The following is a 22,791-nucleotide window of genomic DNA, read 5'->3' on the forward strand; positions in this document are numbered from 1 at the left end:
AGGAATTGCACATATAACCTTACTCCAAAAAACAAAACCTTGGAAGTGTATCAGACACAGCGTGCATCTTGAAAAAAAAAAAGATTTATTCATTTTGTAGTGCTGTGAATATGCTGGTATTAAAGTGTTCATCTGCTAACCTCAAGCTGATGACAAAATATAAAGCATTACTGGTTATCCAGATTGAGAGGCAGATCAACCACCATGATAAGGTGGGGCCAATGCCAAAGCAAACGAAGATGACAACCCTTATTGTTAGGGAAAGATTTCCAGTCCCAATGCAAGCTTATTGAAAGAGATGGTCCTGAAATATTATCTTAACTCCAATCTGCATAAGCCAGGCCACAAAGTTTTTTAGGTTGCTTTGAAAATGATGTGTAGAAACAGAATTGCCTAATACCAACACAGGCTGTGAGTACTGCCACCACACTGCAAGTCAAGTTTCCTCCTGGCACAGTCACGTTTCCTACCATACAATCAAGGGCCAGAAGAGTTGTTGCTTCATAGCAGGCAGTGGTAAAGGGATTGTGTGAATTCTAAGGGCAGCCACATTTGTACCCTTCCTTCTTCCAATCTCTCAGAAACACAAACTTACAAAGCTCAAATCTCTTTCCTCCATTGTTAAACCTACAGCATCTTCTCTGCTTAGCCCAGAAGTATCACTGTCAGAAAGGCAGACCAGAGAGGGACACATAGGAAAAAGACACTTTTAAGAAGAGCAACCAGAAACTGAATAGAGAAAAGAAATCAAACTGAGAAGGGAAGAAGTGAAGTAGCTAAGAGGAAAGCCATGAAAGAGGATGCTGCTGCTCTTCCATTGTCTGCACTACGTCAGAGGAAGTTTAGCAAATGCTGTAAAGAAACGTAAGATCTTTGACCCATAGGAGCAGACCATTACTGAAACTTGGCTTTATCTATGCCCTCTTTTACTATGAAAAAAAAGGTTCCATAAATTGTGATTAAACTATTTTTGCAAGCTCAAGATACGTCATGTGTTATTGGGTCTTGCAAATCCCTTTCCATAGCTATCTGACAGAGGAAGCTCCTTCTGCTGTGTAGTGTTTATATGCTACATGTAGTGCTTTATCTACTAATTGCCAGCCATAGTTTTTAAAGAGCATTCAGAAGTTTAAAGGATGCAGTCAGCTTTGATTAAAAATTTAACATTTTAAATAAAGCCACGCAATCTCATTTATTTCACAAATGCTCAAAGGCAGCAGGCAAGTCACCGAAGTGAAGTTTCAACTGGGGAGCAGTACCATCTGGAGAGGAATTGGTTCTACTTCAGTGTGCTGTTATGTTCTGTGATAAGCATCGCTGGCTGAATTTACTGCGCTACTATACAAACCACTCGGCCTTTGTCATGTGGATGACCGGGATGGATGAATAGTTGAGGCACTGACTCTGATCTGACAAAATAGGCAGTCTTAACTAAAAGGAAATTAATGAACACCCCCCAACAAGATCATAAAATACCCTCTACCCCCAGAGGAGGATTACTTACAAGCCTGTAGATCCCCTAAGGAGCGTAAGGAGGGTGGTTACGGCCGTGTTCAATGTTGAAACCTACAGATTTCAAACCTCAGAAGAACTGGAGAAACCGTCTCAGGACAGTTTTCTCTCAACCATCTTCATCTTCAAGGAAGTTTGTGCAGTGCTCCAGACAGTGGATCACAAACCCCACAGCAGTATTTCTTAGGACCATAGTCACACACGCATGGATCCACAGCCTCATCACTGACTCAAAGCTGGCAACATTTGTTCTTCTTGTAGGCACGTCCCCAACTAAAGTGCATTGTCAGACGTGAGTGACACTCTGTATGGAAGCGGAGAGAACTCCCTGTGCAGCATGGATCACTATATAAGGTAGAAGCAACTGTGCACATCTGAATAGCAGTGTGTACCACAGTAAGTATACAAGAGAGAAAGCTTCTGGAAATCAGAGTCTTACCTGTAGTTATAAGTGAAAAGGTAAAAAGTTCTCTCTCTATATATAAATCAGAACTTACCTGGCATTGGATTAGGTACAGCCTATGGATCAATGCATTGTAAGTAAACGAAACGCCAGTGGAAGGTCCCATGAAAATAAAGCAGGAAAAATCCAGATGACAGATGCTAGTGACAGCCACAGGGGCTCTTTTTTTTTAATTTTATTTAATCAAAGTTAAGACGTGGATAAACATAAATACAGCACAGGTACTTCAGATCATTCTTCATATTTGTGTACAGACAAACTGATGGATGTAATCCCAATGAAACCTGCAGTCAGTGATGTGCATACAGCCTTCCCCCCATACACACAAAAACAAAAACCAATTTAAAAAAAAAAACACACAATCTCAGCACACACTCTCATTACAAATGATTCATACATAAATAGGTAGAGGGTGCAAACAAGCTAATATGCGAACATGTATAACCTCTCGTTAATGGGGAAAAAAACAGAAGCAGCCATAATGATTAAAATACATTCAGTTACTGATAACTAGTTGTGCCATACAAGGCATTATCAAAAAAAGGAAATTGTGCTGCAGAGAAAAGCTATATACAACAAGAAAATAAACTGCAAAGTTAACGCATGCATGTTTAAACCTGGAAAAGCACAGCCCTCCAATATTTTCTCCATGTTTGTTATAAAAGCCCTCTGCACTCAACTAAAATTAAAATGATCTTAAAGGATAATACTTGTAAAGTTTTACTTATGTCTTCAGCCACAGAAAACTGCAATGAAAATAAATGTTCAGTCATTTTCAAAAAAAAAAAAAAAACAAAAACAAAATCTATTCATCTGATGACATGCATGATTAAAAGGTCTAGGCAAGATACACTGCTCTACATTCCTGATGACTAAGGAAAAAAGCTCAAGTCAATTTAATCTGCAGATGGTCAAAGGATTTTGTATTCCAGCAGAAGCAGCAGTTCAGATCTTCTGGATCTTTTCCCCAACAACTACAGGATTCTCTTTTCTGATTTTCTCAGCAGCATCAGCTTTATAATTGTAAGAGCAACTGTGTACATCTGAATAGCGGTGCATACCACAGTAAACGTTTCCACACCGACACTCAAACCCTGTGGACACAAATATTAGTTTAGACATTTCAACATTCTTAATTATACTGGCCTGCTTTAAATCCTGAATGTGTTCACTCACTATCAATAAATCTCAGTCACCAGTGTCAATCAGCCAAAGAGCCTCTGCTGCAGAAAGCATAAGAATCACAAATAATATATTTAAGCAATTACAGTAAGATTTGACTTGACCATTCCCTCCTACCAAGATATACTAGTACAAAACCCTTGGAGACCTCCTGCTCATTTAATTTGTTAATCTTCACCCCACAAAACTCAAGTTCCTCAGGCCCTTTCACTGAACCACTGCAAAAGGTGGTTAGTGAATGGCAGCAAACATCAGCCAATTCCTCAGCTATGCAGACTTTAAAAGGGCAATATTTGGAGTTATAAATTTCACTAGAAAAAAAAAAGGAAGCTGAAAAACAAAATGCATACGTGAAAGATTAAATCTAGTATAAGCCAGCTGAAAGCACCTTTGCCCAATTTTTATTTGAAATTTACAGTATCAAGAGATGACCAAGCCCCAATTTTGCCCTAAGAGAACACCCTTTCAAAGGCCCAAAGCCTAAATCTCCTTTTAAGAAAGGGAAGTAAAATTGTTATTTCTTACCGGTAAGTCCAACCTTCTTCCTGCACATGAAACAGCGATTCTTTTTCTGTTTTGGTTTGTCAAGTGACTTGTCTTGTTCTTCAGGTGTAGGCTCTGCGTTCTCTGACACTGAAGCTAATATTAAAAAGTTGATGAGAACAGTGGAAAAGCGTCTCTCTCTCTCTCTCCCCTTCCCCTGCTTAAGTCATATAATAAATTTAAATCCCACATTGTAAGTTTGGACTCTGGGGTTAGCAATTTTGCTGCAACTTCCATGTCTGAAGTATAATGTACTCACAGCACTGGTACTGGAACTCCCTTCCTCCAAACCTTCAGTCTAAGTCACGGAGAGAATTCACTGAACACTCATACAAAACCCACAGTACAACAATACCATAAAGGAAAAAAAATGATGTCCATCCCTTTATACATCAGAATAAATAAAAATTAGGTTTGAGATTCAGTGCTACCAGATTTCGGAAGAAAATCAAACACCAGATGTTTCCTATGGGTGTTACTGGTCTGTTTCTTAAAATCTGCTTATAAAAAGTGTAAGAAGCTTTGCATATTATTAGGATCGGTTCAGAAAAACATTCCCTTCCAAATGCTGAAGCAACATTATTTTTTGCTGAAGGCTGCAATACTGAAGCCATACGAAGTGCAGGCAGTGTTTCAGAACAGTCTCTAGTGCTGTGATGCTGCTGCTCATGTACACCTGGAGAAAGCCTACACAGGGGCTCATCACTAATTAAGGGTAAGACACTAATAGCCCAAGATGCACAGAAATATAAGGGGAAGTACACTACCCTGAAACTCAGGAGGTAGGTAAACACCTATCTCATTTTGAAGATATTTGCTGGGACAACCTTCAGACTACCTTTATATTTTCCCACGTCTGAAAGGGACAGGTGACACGGAAGATTATAAACAAGTAACCATAGTATTTGCCTTACCTAGGTAAAAATAGATATTGGCTGGTTTTCCTCAAGTATTTGCACATTCCTTACATTACAAAACAGAAATAGAAACCAGAAAAAAAAAACACTTAATTCCAAGAAGTGCTAAGATCCGAGCTCTGCCAAGCAGCTATTGCTGTATGACAGCAGGACAAGTTACTAGTAAGGTACACAGAAGTGAGGAGTATTTGCAGTAAAAGAGGGAAAGAACAAAAGCAAGCTCCAGCACAGAGGAGCATCAACTAGAACCAGTGTGGTAAAGAATAAAATACAACAGCAAGCCCAGACATTTGTCAGGAAATAGCTGCAGGCATCTCTGTGCAGCTGGACTTTTGTTAGGTACAGACTGTTGATGCATCAAGGACCTTGCTAGTTCTGTGCCAGTTGACAGTGACTCTGCTCGATAATCCAGGTGGTTTTTGCTCTCCCCTCTCCTCGTGCTATTTAATTTTGGGGGGTGGAGGGTGGTTAAGGAAGTGTCACTTCATCTTTTTTGTATTGTATCAAAACATGGTAGAGACATCAACAGCTAGCAAAATCTCTGAACAGCAGACTTTGCACAAGTGGGTAGCATATTTCAAATGTTAAGACAGCAAGGACAGGCTATTAAATATGGTTTATTAAATCATTTTAAAACCACCATCTATGTCACAAGCACCAGATTTTTCTTTTCCGGAAACTTATAAAAATAATAGTTTGCAAGTGGCTTTACATGGCTGTTAAAGGGCAAATATGTGAGTGGACAGATAACATTAAAAGGTTTGCAAGATCAGTATAAAAGCAGTAAGGATTAAAAGATGTAAGTATCAGAAGAAGTAAGAGTTACTGAACTCTTGCAGTGTTATACAGAACAGACATTCCTGTGTTCATTAATTTGTTAAGAAAGCTTTATGCCATAAATTGGCATTTAGGAGCTAAAACTCCCAGGCTTGCACTTCCTCTTGTAGCAAGATCCAGTTATTTCAATACAAGTTTTACAGAAAGCCTCTAACTGTTAACCAAATTTAGGAAAAACTGGCACTGTTCCCTGCATAACAAGGCTCTAATACATACATAGATCTTCTTTGTGCATATGAATCTCACACTAAAAAAGGTTTAAAAATATTTAAGGGCTGCTGCTTTCTGTGGAACCGAGTGGGAAGATTTTTCTACTGCTGCCACGAGTCATTTTGTATCTACTGTAGTAACCATAAATTTTAGATCCGTTTGCTTTTCCATGGAAGCCAGAGATTTAACTCAAAGTCCTCTTTGATAATTATAGATGTCCTGACTACTAAAGCACCTTTAGATAACAAGGCACCAGTGCTTAGTGCTCAGTCTATAAACTAAACATGATGAACACAATAGAAAAAGGCCAGGTAAAGTGCAATACCACCCCGCTTGGAGCTTGCAGGAAATATGTTGCAACCACTCCCAGCTGCTGTACTTTGTCTGGATTCCAGGATGCTGCTGCCTGTGTTGCTTGAACCGGTTCCCTCCCTTCCCCCAGCCCCAGCTCTGCCTTTAGCTAGAGAACAGAAGCACTGGCAGTACCAGTACAAGCTGCCAACTAACCGAAAAAGAATAAAGCATGAAGAAACACTCATTTTTCTGCAGGTGACAAGCTGGCCTGCCTGCTAGAAGTTCCTTATTTTACAGAACATGTTCCTAGCTGATCAAAACAACCAGAGCCTGGATTTCCTCCTAGAGGCAGAAGCTTTTGCTACTGCTTTGCTTGTGCCAAGCCTGCTTGAACTTCAACATACTCTGACTGACCATGAAAACAACACCTAGGAGATGAAGCACGCGTCAGTCCTTGTATCCCTGCAGGCTCAACACAGAACCGAGCGCATTTGTTGCAAAGCTCCTGACATTTCTTCTGTTCTTTTCTCTCCCCCTGCTCTGGATGCTTTATGTTCGTTGCCTCTGTATTACCAGGCAGACTTTCTGAAAGAAAAAGGTCATTCCCACAGGAAGGGGACTAACAGCTATGTTTACCTTTTAAGTGCATTTCATTACACCTAGGAAGAATACTGTCTCCCCCAAATGAATGCAGTATTTAAAGTTAATCCTAAACAGAAGATCACTACTAACATTTCGACAACAAACTGAAAAAAATCAACCTAAAATACACTGCACCTACAAAGAGTAACAGTAGGATATTGCTGCATTCGTTTTGTGGTGGGTTTTTTGTTTGCACTTTTCCACCCACATGAGCTAAACAGTGCAGAGGGATTGTTTCAGTCTCAGATTAAAGATGGGACAAAAGGAGAAATCGTTTTTTTTGTGTTTTTTTTTTGTTTGTTTGTTTTGTTTTGTTTTTTACCACTTGCACTTCACACTAAGTCTCTGTGCAGTTTAGAAAGGCTTGCTGCCTAAATTTCATCCGCTTGGATCAGACCAGCATTTCACTAGCACAGACATAAAGAACTTCTTTAAAAGAAGAGTGTAAAAGACTGCAAGAACATTCCCCCAGTTTTCATCAGAAACCTTTCACCTACACTCTCTTGAACTACTTCACTCCCCTTTAAAAATTTCCATTACTGCAGTTAAACTAAAACTAGCAGCTGAAAAAAGCATCTGGCATCCTCTAACTGTTCAAACTGCTCCCAAGCAACCTGTTACAAGTTAGAACGTAGGGAAAACTATTTCCCCTCCTCATCCCATACATCTTGAGCCTACAGGTGAAGACCAGAAAGATGAAGTCCAGTAGATATTATGGGCTGAAAAAAGACTGGATTCAAATTCAGTTCCTTCAGCCAAGGACCGATAGCTGGTAGCTCCAGCTTTTCCTTGAGGTGAAACTATTCAGATGTCAAAGCATCTAGGAAACTATGAGAACGCAAGCTTCCTTTACCTGACCCCTGACTGCCTCTGAACTGCTGTAAACCTCAGGCAAACTGGGAAAATAAACCTTACTTCCAAAGCCAAAAGCTACATATGTATTCTGTCGCAAGGCTAGGATTTCCCCTGAAAAATTTAGTATGGGATAAAATCATAAAATTTTAAATATAAAAGATGTGAGGTACACCTAGTTTTCACTGATATTCTACAGGAGAAACTCCCAAATAGCAATAGAAAGCAAGGCTAAAAGTGATAAATATTTTGTGACAAGAGTTAAAACACGAAAGATCAGTTACTCCCATAGAAACCTCTGGAGAGGAAGATAAAAATGAAAGACAGGTAAGAACAAAACTAGCACCTGAAAAGAGAAAATATGCAAAGGGAAAAAGTGTATTAAAGCTACAGTATTTAACTTATTTGCATTTTTAAAAATCATTTACTAAAATCACTGACTACAAACATGAGCTGTTTCTTATAAATGTGAACTAGAAAGTAAAGTTTGCCAGAGAAACCACATCACTGAGCTACATAAGTAGCCTTAGGAGAAAAGCAGAAGTTAAAAAAATATATATTCTACTACATATATAAGTGAGCTTGTATGCAGTTTTAGTATGGAAGCACTAAGTAAAAGTTTACATAAGATAATAGAGCATTTAAATAAAAGCACACTTACCTATCGAATTTAGTTTAAATCTCTATCATGAGTTTCATTTCTCCCTGGATCGTTCATCTGGTAAATCAGGCTATCCTACATCATTTTCTGCATCTGTATCAAAATTATACTCTACATCTAAGTCCCTGGTACTGTCACAAAAACCTCAAGTATCCATCAATTCCTTTCCAGTACTGTTTACTGAAACAGTCCTGAAAAGGCCCAATGCAGTTGATGTCATTAGTTCACTAGAATTAAGTTTTAAGTTATCTCTATGTAAAATTCTGTACCTACTCATTGGTTTTAATATTAAGCTTTATTTAGTCAGCAATGATAATTACTGAAATGTTTTACCTCTCAAAAACCTAGACTAATGCCAAGCCAGATGATTTCATTGAGAGGAAGAAACACGCACCTTTTAGCTAGTTATTCAAGTTGGTTAAGCTTGATTTTTCAAAATACTAACAGTGCCATAGTACATTATTGATTGAATTTTGCATGCTAATATATGGACCTTCCTAATTCACAATGTGCTCAAAAAACAGATCAGCTCTCTAGGCACCCTGGAGTTTTCAGCCTCAGAGGCTGAGAGCTCACCCATTAATATAGCCTGTACTTAGATCCCAATGCTCTTGAGCTGTAAAATCTCCAATGAGTACGTGTTGGAAAAATCCTGCTTCCCAGGACAAGTTTCATTTACCTTTAAAAGCATCCCTGAAATATAAAGTACAATTCCTAACCTGGATGTTTTCAAAGACTGTTAGTCCCAAAGCAGTGAAATGCCTCTATTCGCTTGCAGGCTTGCCAGGTGGCAGCCCCATTAACCCACTGGCTAACAAATAAGGAATCCTGACCGGCTAATTATAACAATGCTGTAATGAGTGAAAGGTACAGCAATCCATGAGACATTTCTTCAGCTGAACTGAACTCAAGAAATGCTCCAAATAGAAGAAAGCTGCTAGAAAAGCTAGATTGTACCTACTTTAATGTGTTTCATTTTAGGTCACCTTTAATGATATGTTCATAAGAACACTAAATTCAAAATAAAAATATCTATTAGCCACTTTATAGCATCTAGGCTTTTTGCAGAGTTCAGTACCTACGAGCATTATGACAATCACTAAATGTAAAGACTAGATTTATTAACATATTCTGTAATTGTCCTTTATTTCTTTTGAAACACAAATTCAATTAAGAGAAAAATCTCAACTGCTCTTTGGGATTTTAGCTTTGTGGTTTTAGCTTCTCTGCAAACAGCACGAACTGTGTGCACAAAGCTCAAGTCCCGTTTATGTCTGCTTTAAAATAATCTAGGAAACCAAGCATTCAGCTAATCTTTCATTGATTTTATATACTAGTAAGATCTAATAAATGTTAAGTAATGGGACTTCGACCAAACAACTGCAGTAGACTAACTTATTACAGTAGTACAAAACAATTTGCTTCAGACAAGTATTCTAATGAAGCAATATTTTTCTGAATAATAAATGCCGAACAAGTGATTGAATCAGACAATTTTATTTTGTTCCTCCCCCGCATCAACACGAGTAGAATTATAAGGTCTTCTGTCTGGGACCAATTCCCACAATACCGAGACTTTTTTTTAAAATACTACATAGCCAGACAATGCTAAATAACTGAGTCACACATTTCTCTAACATTCTTGTCAGCAGCCTAAAATTCAAATTCTGAACAATGTGAGGAAAAAAAGTCTTTAGGGTGCAGAATTGTGACAATTCAATTAAGTCCACTTAGCATCCATTATAAGTTGCTTTCTTTCCAAACTTACACTTTTAAAGTAGAATATTAAAACTGGAAACACTAAATTTCAGATGATTTTCAGTTAAGGGACAGCACAGAAGCACTCTTCAGAAAATGGGGCTGACCCTGCCACCGTGAGTTATAAATAGAGATTGTAATTTAGAACTGCAATTACGTGCTGATGTTCTTAGTTTAGAAATCATTAAGGTACAAAGAAAAGGACACAGCTGAAGTACTCTAAACACCAGACATAGGTTGATCCTTGAAATGTGTACTGTAAAATAGGAACATACCCTTGAAATCAAAGCTTCTAGTTGAGAAACCATCTTCTAAGGAGAATTAGGAGTACACATTTATCCAAATTACTAAGAAGAGAGACGTTCTGGAAATTTGCTGGGGAAGTCTTTTCACAGGCCCAAGTTACCACACAGTACCAGAACCAAAGATTATTTTAGAATAAAGTACTCTTCCTCCTGCCTCCAAGTGAAAAAGCAGTAGTGCTACAAACCCAGAGTTTTGATTTACAGCTAAGCCAAGCAAGCAAGATACGTATGTAAACAGAGGCACTAATTCAGGCACTGGATGGAAAACAATGATCATGAGACTAACAGGTTGTGGAAACTTTTGAAGTAGTGAGGGAAAAAAAACAACATGACGGTCAGAGGAAAAACAGTGTACAAAAATCGACTTCATGTTGCCTGATACATGCTGTATCAATATCAGAATAAACCTGTAGTGCCAGATTTGTGTATCTGCAGCGTTTGCTCTACTTCTGAGGTCCCCTGCAAGGGACATACCTGCATAGGAGCTAGGTTACGGTTGGTACACAGCCCATCCCAGTTTGTCTATAGTGCTGAGCTGAAAGTAAAGCTATTTCATTACTGAGCAGTACATCAGCTGAAAGCCTACCTTGCAAACCTACCTCCACTGGGCAAATATATACAACTTTAGAAGCATAACCCTTTTCAGCCCTTGCTCTTTTCTCAAACCAGGAAGGGTCAGATGTCATTGATCTGTATATTAAGAGCATGCTGTGTGCGCATTGTCAAAGCTGAGGCAACAAAAGCTTTCAACTCCAGAAAACAAAGTAACAGGTACATGCCTCTAGAATAGATCTTCAAGACTAAACAAACTTTTGTCCAATAACTGACTTCTCAAAGGCTAGTACAAAATTACTTTAGCATTACCACCTTTTCTCTCAGTTTCACAGCTACTGTTTGTGTCACCAGCTATGTGGCCTTTACTCAGCACCAAGGAGATAATAGCCACAAACAACGACTCTACTATTCTACCCTACAAAAAGGGAGAACTCAGGTTAGTATAATAACTGTAATGCAGAACTTCAATACTGAAAATTCAACAAAATAACTTGTATTTATCAACTTTAAGTGGAATTATACGTTATATTTAAGGGAAAACCCAAACAACTATTTAAAGACAAGTCCATAGAAACAGCTCTACTCACTGAAGCTTTATCTGTGTGAGCAAAAGAAAAAATACTTACTGACTTACCTTTAAATAACTTTTATAATGTCTGTAGATTACAGGACTGAGCAGATTTGGTATACTATCTGTTATTTTTGCATCTTCCTAATAAATGCTATCAAACACTTTAGTTTTAAGCTCTGCAAGACTGTACGTAACAATCAATGTGGAAAAAAAACACTTTACTTGTAAGATCAGTAAGGATTTTAGGCCTATACAGTTGAAGTGATCCACTCAGTTATTTCCCTTCAAGCAACCAGAGTGCATAGTTCCATAATTTTATCTTCGATAACATTAATTTCAGTAGTTTAAAATATTACACCACAGCAAATAAAGTTCTTAGGTGAAAGGCTCTTTTGTAGGCATTTCACGTTTATACTAGAGAATAACACTGTTCTTAGCTATGTCATAACATCCTCTCCAAGTACGCTTAAACTTCTGTGATATTTGCCCAACCTGAAAATGACTATTTTGGGAAGTAATATATAGTCAGAGCTCTATCTACATGCAGAAGCTGTGGCATAAAGACTTAACAATAGGTTCATTTATGATGTGCATTTCCAATCCCAATAAACCTGATGCAACAGATACTGAAATCCACAATTAAATTTAGAAATTTCCAGTTTAAGGCTCATATATTAAAAAAAATCCTTATTTTGCCATCTGATTTCACAGAACATTTGGTTTTGAGAATGAGCCATCTCTTGAACAGGAGTGTATTACGAACACAGATTTTAAAACATTATTCATAAGCTCCATCTCTGAAAACTAGGCACCAACCTTGCAAATCTTCTGTCTCAGGTACTGTTTTGTCCACAGCCGTACTATCCGGTTGGGATGACGCTACAGATTCTGTTAAAAGTGACTGACTTGACACAGGGCTAGAAGGCAAAAAAAAGTTATTTTTAAACAAGGAACGTCCATATCCTAAGAGCATTCATTAAAGAAATACTTTAAGTCTTGACAAGAGACCATGCCAAAACTTTTCACTCTGAAGTTGCTTCAGTAACCACTAAAAAAAAGCGTTACACTAGGAATACCAGACAAGCTGAGCTGATGAAAAATTAAACATTTTTGCATTCACTGCATTCATAGTGAATATAGTCAGTTTAACTACCAAAAAATGTTTAGGTCTTTTTCCCCCCCCTTTTTGTAGTTTGGCATACTGTCCTTTCACACAGAAGCAACAATGCAACATTCAAAGCGCAAAGGTTTCTATAATATACACCATCAAGATAATTGTAGAGGAGGTACTTCTGGTATTCCAGTGATACAAACAAGAAAATTGCAGCATGTCAATGTTTCCAGCAATAAAGAATCTGCAGTTGTATGCAGAACCCCTTACATTTTTGCAGTGAAAAGCAGTGATGGCCAAGTTTCTCAACCCTGTCAGCCATACTGCTGAAATCAGTGTGGCTACAAACTCAGAGGTGAATACCCTGGACAGTTATGAGAGACAGATTTAATTCTAGCAGTCACAGACAAACTTCTCAGCAGCAGTTCTACTGTGGGACAATGTCCAGGTGATGGGTAAAACTATCCAATCGTCCAACTTATTTTTCACCTTCCTCTCAGGGATTCACTCTGAAATCAAGAAATCAGATTACCCAGCAGTCTATGAACCAACAAAGCCCTACAAGTAGTCCGTGACGCAACCAGGGCATCAGAGCTACAATTTTAATTGTTAAGTGTTACATAGAGGCCTTGAACTGCAGGCTGTCACCTACAAAAGTCCATTTTCAATTTAGCAGACATTTCCTCAGTGCATTGTAACTCTAATGTATGACCAGAGCCCCTACTTTTAGTTGAGAAAAAAGAACAAGTGATTTTTTTAAAACACAAGTCTCAGAGCCTCCATCCATCTTTTCTTCTGTAACTGATAAACTAGTGATCAAAAAAAATTTTTTTTTTTAAAAAAAGTTAATACTATAAAGGTTAGGTGGGAAAACAAACCCAAGGCACTGTAACTGGTTCACCTCTGTGCATTGACCTAGACCATTTTGTGTATATATACAACTTTATATGTATAAATATATATGTAAAACAGGCATTTCTTTTTAAATACAGATTAAGTGTTATATCAGGGTAAGATAGAAAGTATATATCTCAATTAGAAATCCCAGAATAGAAAGACCAAATATAGCATCAAGCATGGCACCTAGCACTCAGTTCATATGCAGGACCCAAGCATGAGATAACACCTCCTATAAAAAGCTAAGGAGCAGAAAACAGTCTGAACAGAATCAGTCAACAATAACAGATGAAATCAGATCCTGCTTACCCTTGGCCTGTCCTTTACTACATTTTGATTTTTAACTAGCAGTAATATTTATTCAAACTTTCATTTAGCTTCTATAGTGTAACTAACGTTTTTCACTGCAGAAGTTTCCAAAGCCCTTAAAAAAAAAGTTGCTGTTGGTTATGTCTTCCTAAACTGAATTGTAGCTACCAAATAAATATTTAGCTTTCACAAATGGAAAACACTTTAAATCTGAGGGATTTATAAAGGGCTGTTACCTCTCCTTGAATAATCCAGCTGGAAATTAGTTGTTTAATAAGACATCAGTTCAGCAGTACCACTTGTACTAAGATTCAGACATTTTTTCCTCTGTATGCTCCACTTTTTGTGCAACAACTATTCCTTAACACATTATCATACATTTATTTATTATTGACTTGTAAGTCAATAGCTTTCTGCCATTTTACAAAACCCTCAAATTTCTGGGATGGAAAGAGCTCTCCTTTGGTAAATATACAACCAACTGCACACTGTGGAGCCGGAAGACTAGCCAGACAAGTCTTTGTAGAACAGCATGAAGCTGGCAACACTCCTATTTGAGGCTAAATTCTAAAGGCAAATTTGCATTTCAATGCAAGATGTAGCTAACAGATCGGCCACTATTTACTGAGATCCCATGCTTTAAATTTCTCAGTTAAATCTTACATGTTTTCCTAATCCAGGTCTTGGCATTTAATTATGCAGAGTCAGAGCATAGTTAATCTCATCATGCTGATTAAAACATTTTTATGTACAAAAAGTAACAGACAGAAACAGCTTACCTTGGCTGCATAGATGGAGTTGATGTAGAATCTAAAGTTGACTGAGTTTCCTGGGCACTGCCTTCTGTGCATTGAACTGGTAAGGACTCAGTTATACTACTGACAGAAGTTGCTGGAAGGAAGACACTAATGTAAAATGTGTTACACTACTTCCTGGGATTACATCAATTACACAGTGCAATTATTCTTCGACCCCTGTGACACCAGCCAGGAAAGTAACTGAACCTCAGTCAATACCATAATGAAAAATAATTTTACAAGAAGTAATTATGCTTGGCCATGCTTTGAACATGTTCCAGCCCGAAGCCCCCACAAGTTCCACAGCACAAAAATGTTATGCTGGAACTTTAAAATAGTTGCTATTTTCCGCTACCTCAAGTGTCTACTAACAGCCTTCTCAGGATAAGCTCCAGTTTTCTGACGTAAGTTTTGTTTTACTTAATAAAACAAGATGGATCTGTGAGAAACAGTATTATTGCATCCTAGAATCACCTTAGGATCCATTCTGAAGTTGTAGAACCTAGAACCCTAGATTTCAAGCAATGGAATCTATTGCTTTAATATTAGAAGTTAATATTAAAAGGCAAAGAAGTCTTGAGGACGGCAACGTGAGATTCTTGGTGTCAGTATCCAGCCAAGCCAGAAGAGACATTTCAGGTTCTAGAGGGAAGCACTTCCCCACTCTTCTTCCCCAAGCAGAAACAGAGTGAACAGAGAAACGGTTCCTCTTTCTGAAGGAACTGCCATGAATTTAAGGGGAAAAGATCTCCTAGCTTATTCTTGGAGAGCAAATATAGGAAGAGTTCCTCAACCCACTGAAATTATTATGATCTGTTTTTTCCAAAAGTATATTGGGCCAAATAAGGATATAAAAAAAAAAAAACACAAAACCTATGACATTAGCAGAAACCTTTTAAAAAAAAAAAAGTGGAGGTTAATCCTTTAGCATCAGGCTGCAAACCTAAATGCCTGTATTTTAAATGCTTTTCACAAAGATTCCCCAAGCTAGATTTCTGTCTACTGCCAGTAATTTCAGGAAATGTGTTGATGTAGTGCTTTTCTGCATTTTTATCATGACATTGGAAACAACACAGCATTAAAACAAAGTACATTAGCAACTGCTAAGCAGATTAATCACAGCACAACTACACTGTGAACATTTCACACAAGTTTAATTTAACAGGTAAAATATGAATAGGATGGAGTGGTTTGCTCTAATGCTCCTATACTTTCAAGCATATTTAATAACTGGACATGGTCAGGAATCAAGCTACAGCCTAACTTTCCATTTCAAATTTCAATCAGCACTACAATAGCATTACTTACCAGGAGGACTAATTCTACCATTACTGTTCTGCCTTTGAAGATGTTCTTTGTAGCACACTGAACACATGCCATTTGTACGAGGGTTCCCATAAAAGCCGCAACCAGTGGAACAAAGCATAGGCACTTGGCTACGGTTGGTTTCTTGAGCCATTTTCCCTTCTACACACCTGAAATTGAGATATATAACCCATTATTTACAGGCCTCAGGAAAAACTCTTACAGTTAGTGTTCGGAAATCTGGATTTCCCTAAGATTTATCAAGATCTTCTAGAAAATCTACAAAATACGCTTATGGATAACCTTAAGCCTTCTTAATAAAATTACCACAAACACCCCTCTTCAATTGGATTTGAACCTCCTAACTATTCTCAAATGGTTGAACTTCCACATGAATTATGGATACCTGTCACTCACTGAGAATTTTTATTTTTATTTTTTTACCAGTTGCGAAAGAAAAAAAAAGGTTTCCCATTAAGGAACTAAGTATCTCAACATATTAATTATTCCACTCAAGATCAATTTAGGTCTACCATTTAACTCTCCCAATTAAAAATTAGACTGAAGCATAGACAATTTTAATTCTTGCAAGTTAAAACAAAGATAATCGGTATCATTGCTAATCAATGCTTCAAGTAGTATCAGTATATATATCAAAAGCAGAGATAAGAAAATCCAGAGGGAATGAGGTTTAAAGATATTTGCATATTTCACCAGTTGCCAAGTTATAAAACTAAATTAAACCACAGTCAGAAGTACACCAGGGTAAAAACATTTCCTTTTACATAAGATGTATTTGAAGCCAAATGCTAACAAGTTTCCCATTATTTTGTTTTTAGACAAATATCCTCAGCTCCTCTCACACCCACAACCATTGCATTTTGTTTTTATTTCCCAAAAGCACATGAAATTGATACCTCAAAAGTAAATCTCTGGGTTGCAAAGCTAGAAGCAAAACAGAAACAGCCCAGTCTTACAGAAGTAAGCTGCTCTACTCTAAGGACCATAAAGTACTCAAGATATAAGACAAGGGAGAGGTACAGGCAGGAAGACAAAAAAAGTCTCAGTATTTTATTAAGCTTCATCCTGCAATTAAGGTTATTTCAGCTGTTTGACTGCACTCTCCCACCCTAATATAGAAGCCCCCATTGACCTCAAACAACAGCTAAATTTGATTTTGCTGCAGTATTGTACTTGTAGCTAAAAGAGCACTTTCATGCCTGCCTTTCTCCAGATAATCCTTTCGAATGAAGCTGCAAGTAACACGTGGGAATTCAATTCTTATGCTGGCTGAGCCCAATGTTACACTTCACTCAAATGGCTTAGCTGAAATTAACACAAGTTTTCTCTGCTTTGGTAACTCAAACCAGTTTAAAGGTGAAACCTTACACAAGTCACTCCTGGCATAGTACATTTAAGACTGAACGACTAATTAAAAAACTCTTTGGACAGAGTATTTCAATGGCTAATAGAGATTCAGTGTCACAGTGTCACTTTTTAATTTTAAACAGCAGCAGATTAAAAAACCTTACCATACTGACTTTCAAAATTTACCCTGGTTCCTGCTCAACAGTTAGCTTCAAGCAGCATGCAGGAACTCAGTAGAAACAGCAGTTACTGCTAATTTTCTTATTCCCCAACACAACTCTTGCTGAAGGCAGCAGGTGCTAAAGCAATCACACAATAACAATTTCTAACATGGACTTAGAGCCTGCCCCAATTCAATAAACAAATTGTGAAAGATGCACAAGGATGCCCAGAAGAAGAACAAGAAAATCTGGACTGAGTTCCAGCTCAGCCAGCTCCCGAGTTCATTACGCAGTGGATCCAGCCACCAGGCAGAGTACAAACCAGTGGCAGGAAGCTCCAGAACACTCAGATCTCCAAGGGAAGTGCCAGGGATTCTTCTGAAGAGTTTTAAGGAAAGCCACAGGAAGTGGAAGATCCTGTATTGGCTGCTAATATTTTGGGAATAAAATGGAGAAGAGGGTATTGAATCGATGCAATGTTAGGAAGTGAGAATGAGAACAAGGTTGAACCACTACAATAACTTGTGGCATTCAGAAGGGGGCCATAGCATATGCTGTCCCCACCAGCTCCACTGCTCACCAGGACCTCCACTGACCCACCAACTAGATCCCCAAGCCAGGAAGAGAAAGAACGCCATCACAAGTCTCCTGACAGGTCAGTGAACTCAATCAGTCCATGCACACAAACCAAAATAAACAAGCACCATGCTCAGGGGAAAAACTTGGGGAGGGACGTGAAGGATGGCATGCAAACAGGCAGGATGCCTCACGGGGGACCACCCCTTTTAGCAGCCTGGGAGCTCCTGGGTGAGATGCTTGACCTGATCTATCTAAACCCTAAAGCCACAGACTGCCAAACCAGCACAATAAGCTCTTGTTGCTGAGCTTCTCACTCCCTCTCCCATGCCGTTCACTCCCTTTCAGTGCAAACAGCCACTGAAACAGATCAAAGTGATCAACCTTAGCAAACCAGCCACTCAAACAAGTTGCATCTGTCACACTTACTGGGCCCAAGAGAGGGGTTAAGGTGGGAGGCAGCAGCTGAAGACACATGGGCAATCACTTGTTTCAGCAACTGAGCAGGCCGAAAGCCTTAGGAAAACCATTGGCCAAAAGCAGGCGTTTAGAATACAAGGGAGCTGAGATCCAAAGTGCCGTGCCTCAGTGGCATTCCTGCCCCACATCTTGGGCAGGGCAGGAGTCAGATGGCAGCAAGGTATGCCTGCTGCCCTGCCTCTGGGAGCAGCCACTGAATAGATAACTGAACAGATGTCTGGGGGGAGCAAAGACCTCCCCCCTCCAGCTCCTGGCTCAATTTCTGAAGATGTGCTTCAAAACTGTCTCTAATTCCTCATGCAGGAAGACCCACGACGTCATCGAGCCCAACCATCACGTGTAATGGGAGGCTGTCACAGAAATTGCACCTTAGCAGGGCTGTGAAAGGGGTAATCCTGCCTGCACAGCCCCGGCCCCCGCTGCGTGTTCCCACCCCTTCCTCTGCACTGGAGCCAGCAATCACGAGGTGAGTCAGAGCAGCTCGTTCATCTGATGGAAAAACAGCAATATTTATGCTGGTGGACTGGAGAGCCTGCAGATCTGACAGACCAACTCGAGAACTGATGCACGGTGCAAAGGAAGTGACAAGGTTAAAAACAGGACAGCCCCTTCTAGTGGCAGCAGGCCATTACCGGGGATTAAGCTACTGTAAAATACATGCCAAGCACATACCCTATCTGTAGTCTCAAGACTGGTCTCCTAGCTTGGCTCGAGTACAAAACTGGAAGTAACTCTATAGCTGAAGTGACAGCAAGGTCTTGCGGCCACCATGGCCGCATATATGTCCCCCTCGGAGGTGTCACAAAACAAGCGTGGAGTTTTTAACACTGCTGGAGAGGTTTCCAGGCTCTGCCTGCTCCGTGTAAGCTGTGCTAGCACAAGGCTCGTAGGGTCACCCTGATACTTTGAATGCAAAATTGATTCATCTTTAAAAAAGACAGAACTTTTTACAATATTTTAAGCACGTTCCTTGCTGTGCTTTATAGTATAGCTGTATAACCAGTGGTATGAGCACTAATGCGAGGGAAGTGTACTAGAGGGAAGGGCAGGAGTTTCCCCTCAACACAACCCCAGAACATCCACTTTGCTGAAGATTATGGAGGAGACGGCCTCTTTTCGCATTAGCTAGAAATTGTTAAACTTAAACTGAGATAACCTCTGGTAATTTTTATTACTGCTCAGTTCAGAAATACTCACTGTTGCCACTAGAAGTCTGCAGCACTGTGTGCTACCATGCTAAATCCTTCTTTTCCTACCAATTTAGACTAAGATCTACCCATTTCTGTTAGCCTTGCCGTATACAGATATTTCCTGCATCTATAAGGCCTGACTCACCAAAATCTCACATGCAAGTCAAACACTAGCCTGCTGACACAGGTCCCACCATTCCCTCCTCACCAGCACATGTCTGCAGAGGGTAAATTACTCTGCATACCAAGCAGCAATCACAAGGAACCATATAAAGGACATCAGTGATTATAATCATAACATATACAGAGCTGAGGCTGTGGAAACGTGAGAGCTGGTTAAATCTGCTGGACGTCAGGCTCGCTGTGAAGAGAGATGCCTCTTCCAATACTCCACAAAGCAAATAAAATACTTACGTACATCCTTTCCCCACAGAACAAACACCATGATACTAGGCTTTTTTTTTTTTAAAACTAATATGTTTATATGATACAAGTTTCAAATAACCAATACTCTAGCTTTACAGGCTTGAAACGTTAATCAGTAAGATCAGAGAGCAGCATTTAGTAGGATTAAACACAGAAGGTTTAGGAATAATCTCTCTTTTTCCCCCCCTCCCCTCAACAAGAAGAGGAAAAAAAATCCTAACTCTGCAGTCAGCTCTCTATCTGTCTTCCCCTAAGGAAAAGATTCCAAATTCAAGTTCTCCTTAAACTTCCTTTCCATTCTGGGACACCCATTTGAATGGCATTTTCTGATTACAGTTTTTGTCATCTTATTCAAGATTGTCAACACTGCAGAAAATCTCCAGTAGGTGCTCAATGCACAGGCAACTCCTACTCCACCACCGGAGCTTTACGTTGTGAGGTTGTGTTTGCTATCCCTGCCCCATCAACCACCCCTGAAGTACACGCCTAAAATTCATTACTGGTATGAGAAGGATCCCTTCCCAAATGCTAACGCTGAAGCTAAGGAGACCACCCAGCAGCACTTGGCTGCAGTAGCAAACCCAAATGCAGTTTGAAGCGCTGCGATGCCAGCCTTGAAAATACTCCTCAAGGAGAAAGCAGAGCATTTAGTTCAGGCTCCTCTCCCTACTGTCAAGGACGATGGATCAATGCACTGACAGATTTCAACCAACACTCATCTCAAATCACTTAAAGGATGAGTCCAATTCTTAAACAAGCGATTAGAATATTCCCTCCTCTATCATAATCACCTTTTAATGGATCGGTTCAGCACTGATTTAACAAGCACCAATGCTAATGGTCACCTTCCCCTTGTGCTAACGAAGTAAGGAAGTAACTATAAAAATGGAAATTGTGCTGCTTAAATGTACAAACCTTCATCCCAGGCCCAAACAAAGGCAAGATATGAAGTTGTGTAGATTAAAAATGCATTTAATTCTATAGCACATGCTGAAACAGCTATCTAATGCCACCTGTATCACCATATGAAAAAGGCGTGTTAGCACAAAAAGTAATAAATAGGAAATGCATTCCTCCACAGGCTTATCAAAACAAATGGCAAATAAAGGCCTAAGGAAAGAGCTCTGTCGAATCTTGCCGCAGAAGTTTCCAAAGGGCTGTGTTAGAGGATACCAGTCCCCAGCAGAACCCACAGAAACAGGGAACGGCTGCTCAGGTGTCACACTGAAAGCAGGACACTGCTCAGGCTATAAAGCCCTAGAAGCATGAATCAATAGCGAGTTACAAAATAGTCCTGCTTTCTCTTTACTCTTCTGCTCTCTCCCAAAAGGCTCCAATTTACATTCACAGAGCAGATACTTGTAGCTGCTTTAAGGCATTGCCATGTCCCAGCAACTTGCTAGGGAGCCAAGAACTGGCAGATTTGAATAGGGGCCTCAGTCATTAGAGCTCAGCCCAGCTTTCTGGTTGCAGTCAGACATGTCATTTCATCTACAGCTCACCCTGGCTAAAACACTCCAGCTGGTTCAGATTTGCCAGCATAGCTGCACGCAGAGTTACACTCTGACCCAGTTTCATCAGAACGCTCTGGGTTAAAAAAAAGTGAATATGGTTAAGGACCAACTATGCAAGCAGATCTGTAAGGGCAGTGACCTCTTTGTTCACGTAGCAGAACACACAGCTGCTGCATTTTTCAAAACACAGGAGTTATCTAACTTCCTCAACACCCAGAGAATCCCTGAGTTTTAAAGCTTTCAGTTGACTCCAGTAGGCCCCAAGTTCTCCCTCTGCTCACAACTAAATGCAGCTTTAAATTGCAACTGGAGCTACTGAAGCAGATTTTATGTAATGACTTAATATTGAAAACATAATATTCAAACTAGTGACCAAAGACTTGCGTAACATGTTCTTGCAACTCACTTGACAAGTCATCTAATATCTACTTGTGTTCCAGTCTATTCCTGTTGAACAGCTTTTTATTTTTGTTTCATGCATAGACTTATTTTAGGATAAAAACAAGCACTTATATTAGACACTCCCTGCAGAAACTTTACAAAAAAATAGAAAGAGTTATAGAAGTCTTTTCTCCACTTTGAATTCTAAGTAGCCATCTAGTTCAGAACTTTCAGTACAAAAATTAAAAGTAAAGTTTGGACCCTCGAGAAAACTATGCTCACCTACAGCATAAATCCCAGATTTAAGATGGGAGAAAGACTGTTTACTCCCATAGTTCAGAATCACATCGGTAGAAAAAGCCACAACAAAGTGCAGTCTCAGAAATAGAAGGTGGACAGAAAACACCATACAGGTCTTACGAAGGGAAGGAACATCAGCAACTTTCATAACTGCTCTGAGCCAGAACACCGTACTAGTAGTATTACATCATTGCACAACCCAGGAACACTTGGTATAGACAAAGCCTCCAGTGTTAAGGAGTTTATATTGTGAACTTCAGCTGTCTGCTCTCACACTCTAGGTTACACGAGGAACAAGAAAACATTTCACGACCACCTCTTTGCTCTTAGTAGGGAAGAATAAAGATGCAGATTCTATACGAATATCAAGAAGATCATTGATACTAAGGATTCAGCTTTCCATGCTTGTCTGCATACACTATTAATAGACGTTACTTTGTTTACTTGTGGCCACATTCAACCTTTGCAAAGTACAGATTACGAGAATCAAAGATTAGCTTCTGTAAAACAAGGTACTTTAGAAACTCATTCCCCTCATACAAATGCATCAAGTTACTTACAGTGACCACTAAGTATGTCTACAGACAACAGAAGCAAAAGCAAGTTGTTCTTGTTTCCAGAACTCTTGCTACCTTCACCATACCAAATAAAAGGGCAATCCCACGATGTTCACC

The 22,791-nt window shown here is 39.3% G+C and overlaps 1 protein-coding gene across 2 annotated transcripts in view; it reads right to left on the reverse strand.

Moving 5' to 3' along the window:
• Positions 1-2,116: 2,116 nt before the first annotated feature.
• ZFAND6 (zinc finger AN1-type containing 6) overlaps positions 2,117-22,791 on the reverse strand; it is a 37,533-nt gene continuing 16,858 nt past the window's right edge. For both annotated transcript variants that reach the window (XM_035335419.1, XM_035335420.1), the window contains 5 exons: positions 15,725-15,891; positions 14,399-14,510; positions 12,119-12,219; positions 3,683-3,796; positions 2,117-3,069 (listed from right to left, as the gene is read on the reverse strand). In XM_035335419.1, coding sequence (XP_035191310.1) covers positions 2,921-3,069; positions 3,683-3,796; positions 12,119-12,219; positions 14,399-14,510; positions 15,725-15,875 — 627 coding nt within the window. In that variant the 5' untranslated portion in view covers positions 15,876-15,891 and the 3' untranslated portion in view covers positions 2,117-2,920. The remainder of the gene's footprint in view (positions 3,070-3,682; positions 3,797-12,118; positions 12,220-14,398; positions 14,511-15,724; positions 15,892-22,791) is intronic.

This window comes from Oxyura jamaicensis, chromosome 10 (assembly GCF_011077185.1).
Source record: "Oxyura jamaicensis isolate SHBP4307 breed ruddy duck chromosome 10, BPBGC_Ojam_1.0, whole genome shotgun sequence".
Taxonomy (NCBI): domain Eukaryota; kingdom Metazoa; phylum Chordata; class Aves; order Anseriformes; family Anatidae; genus Oxyura; species Oxyura jamaicensis.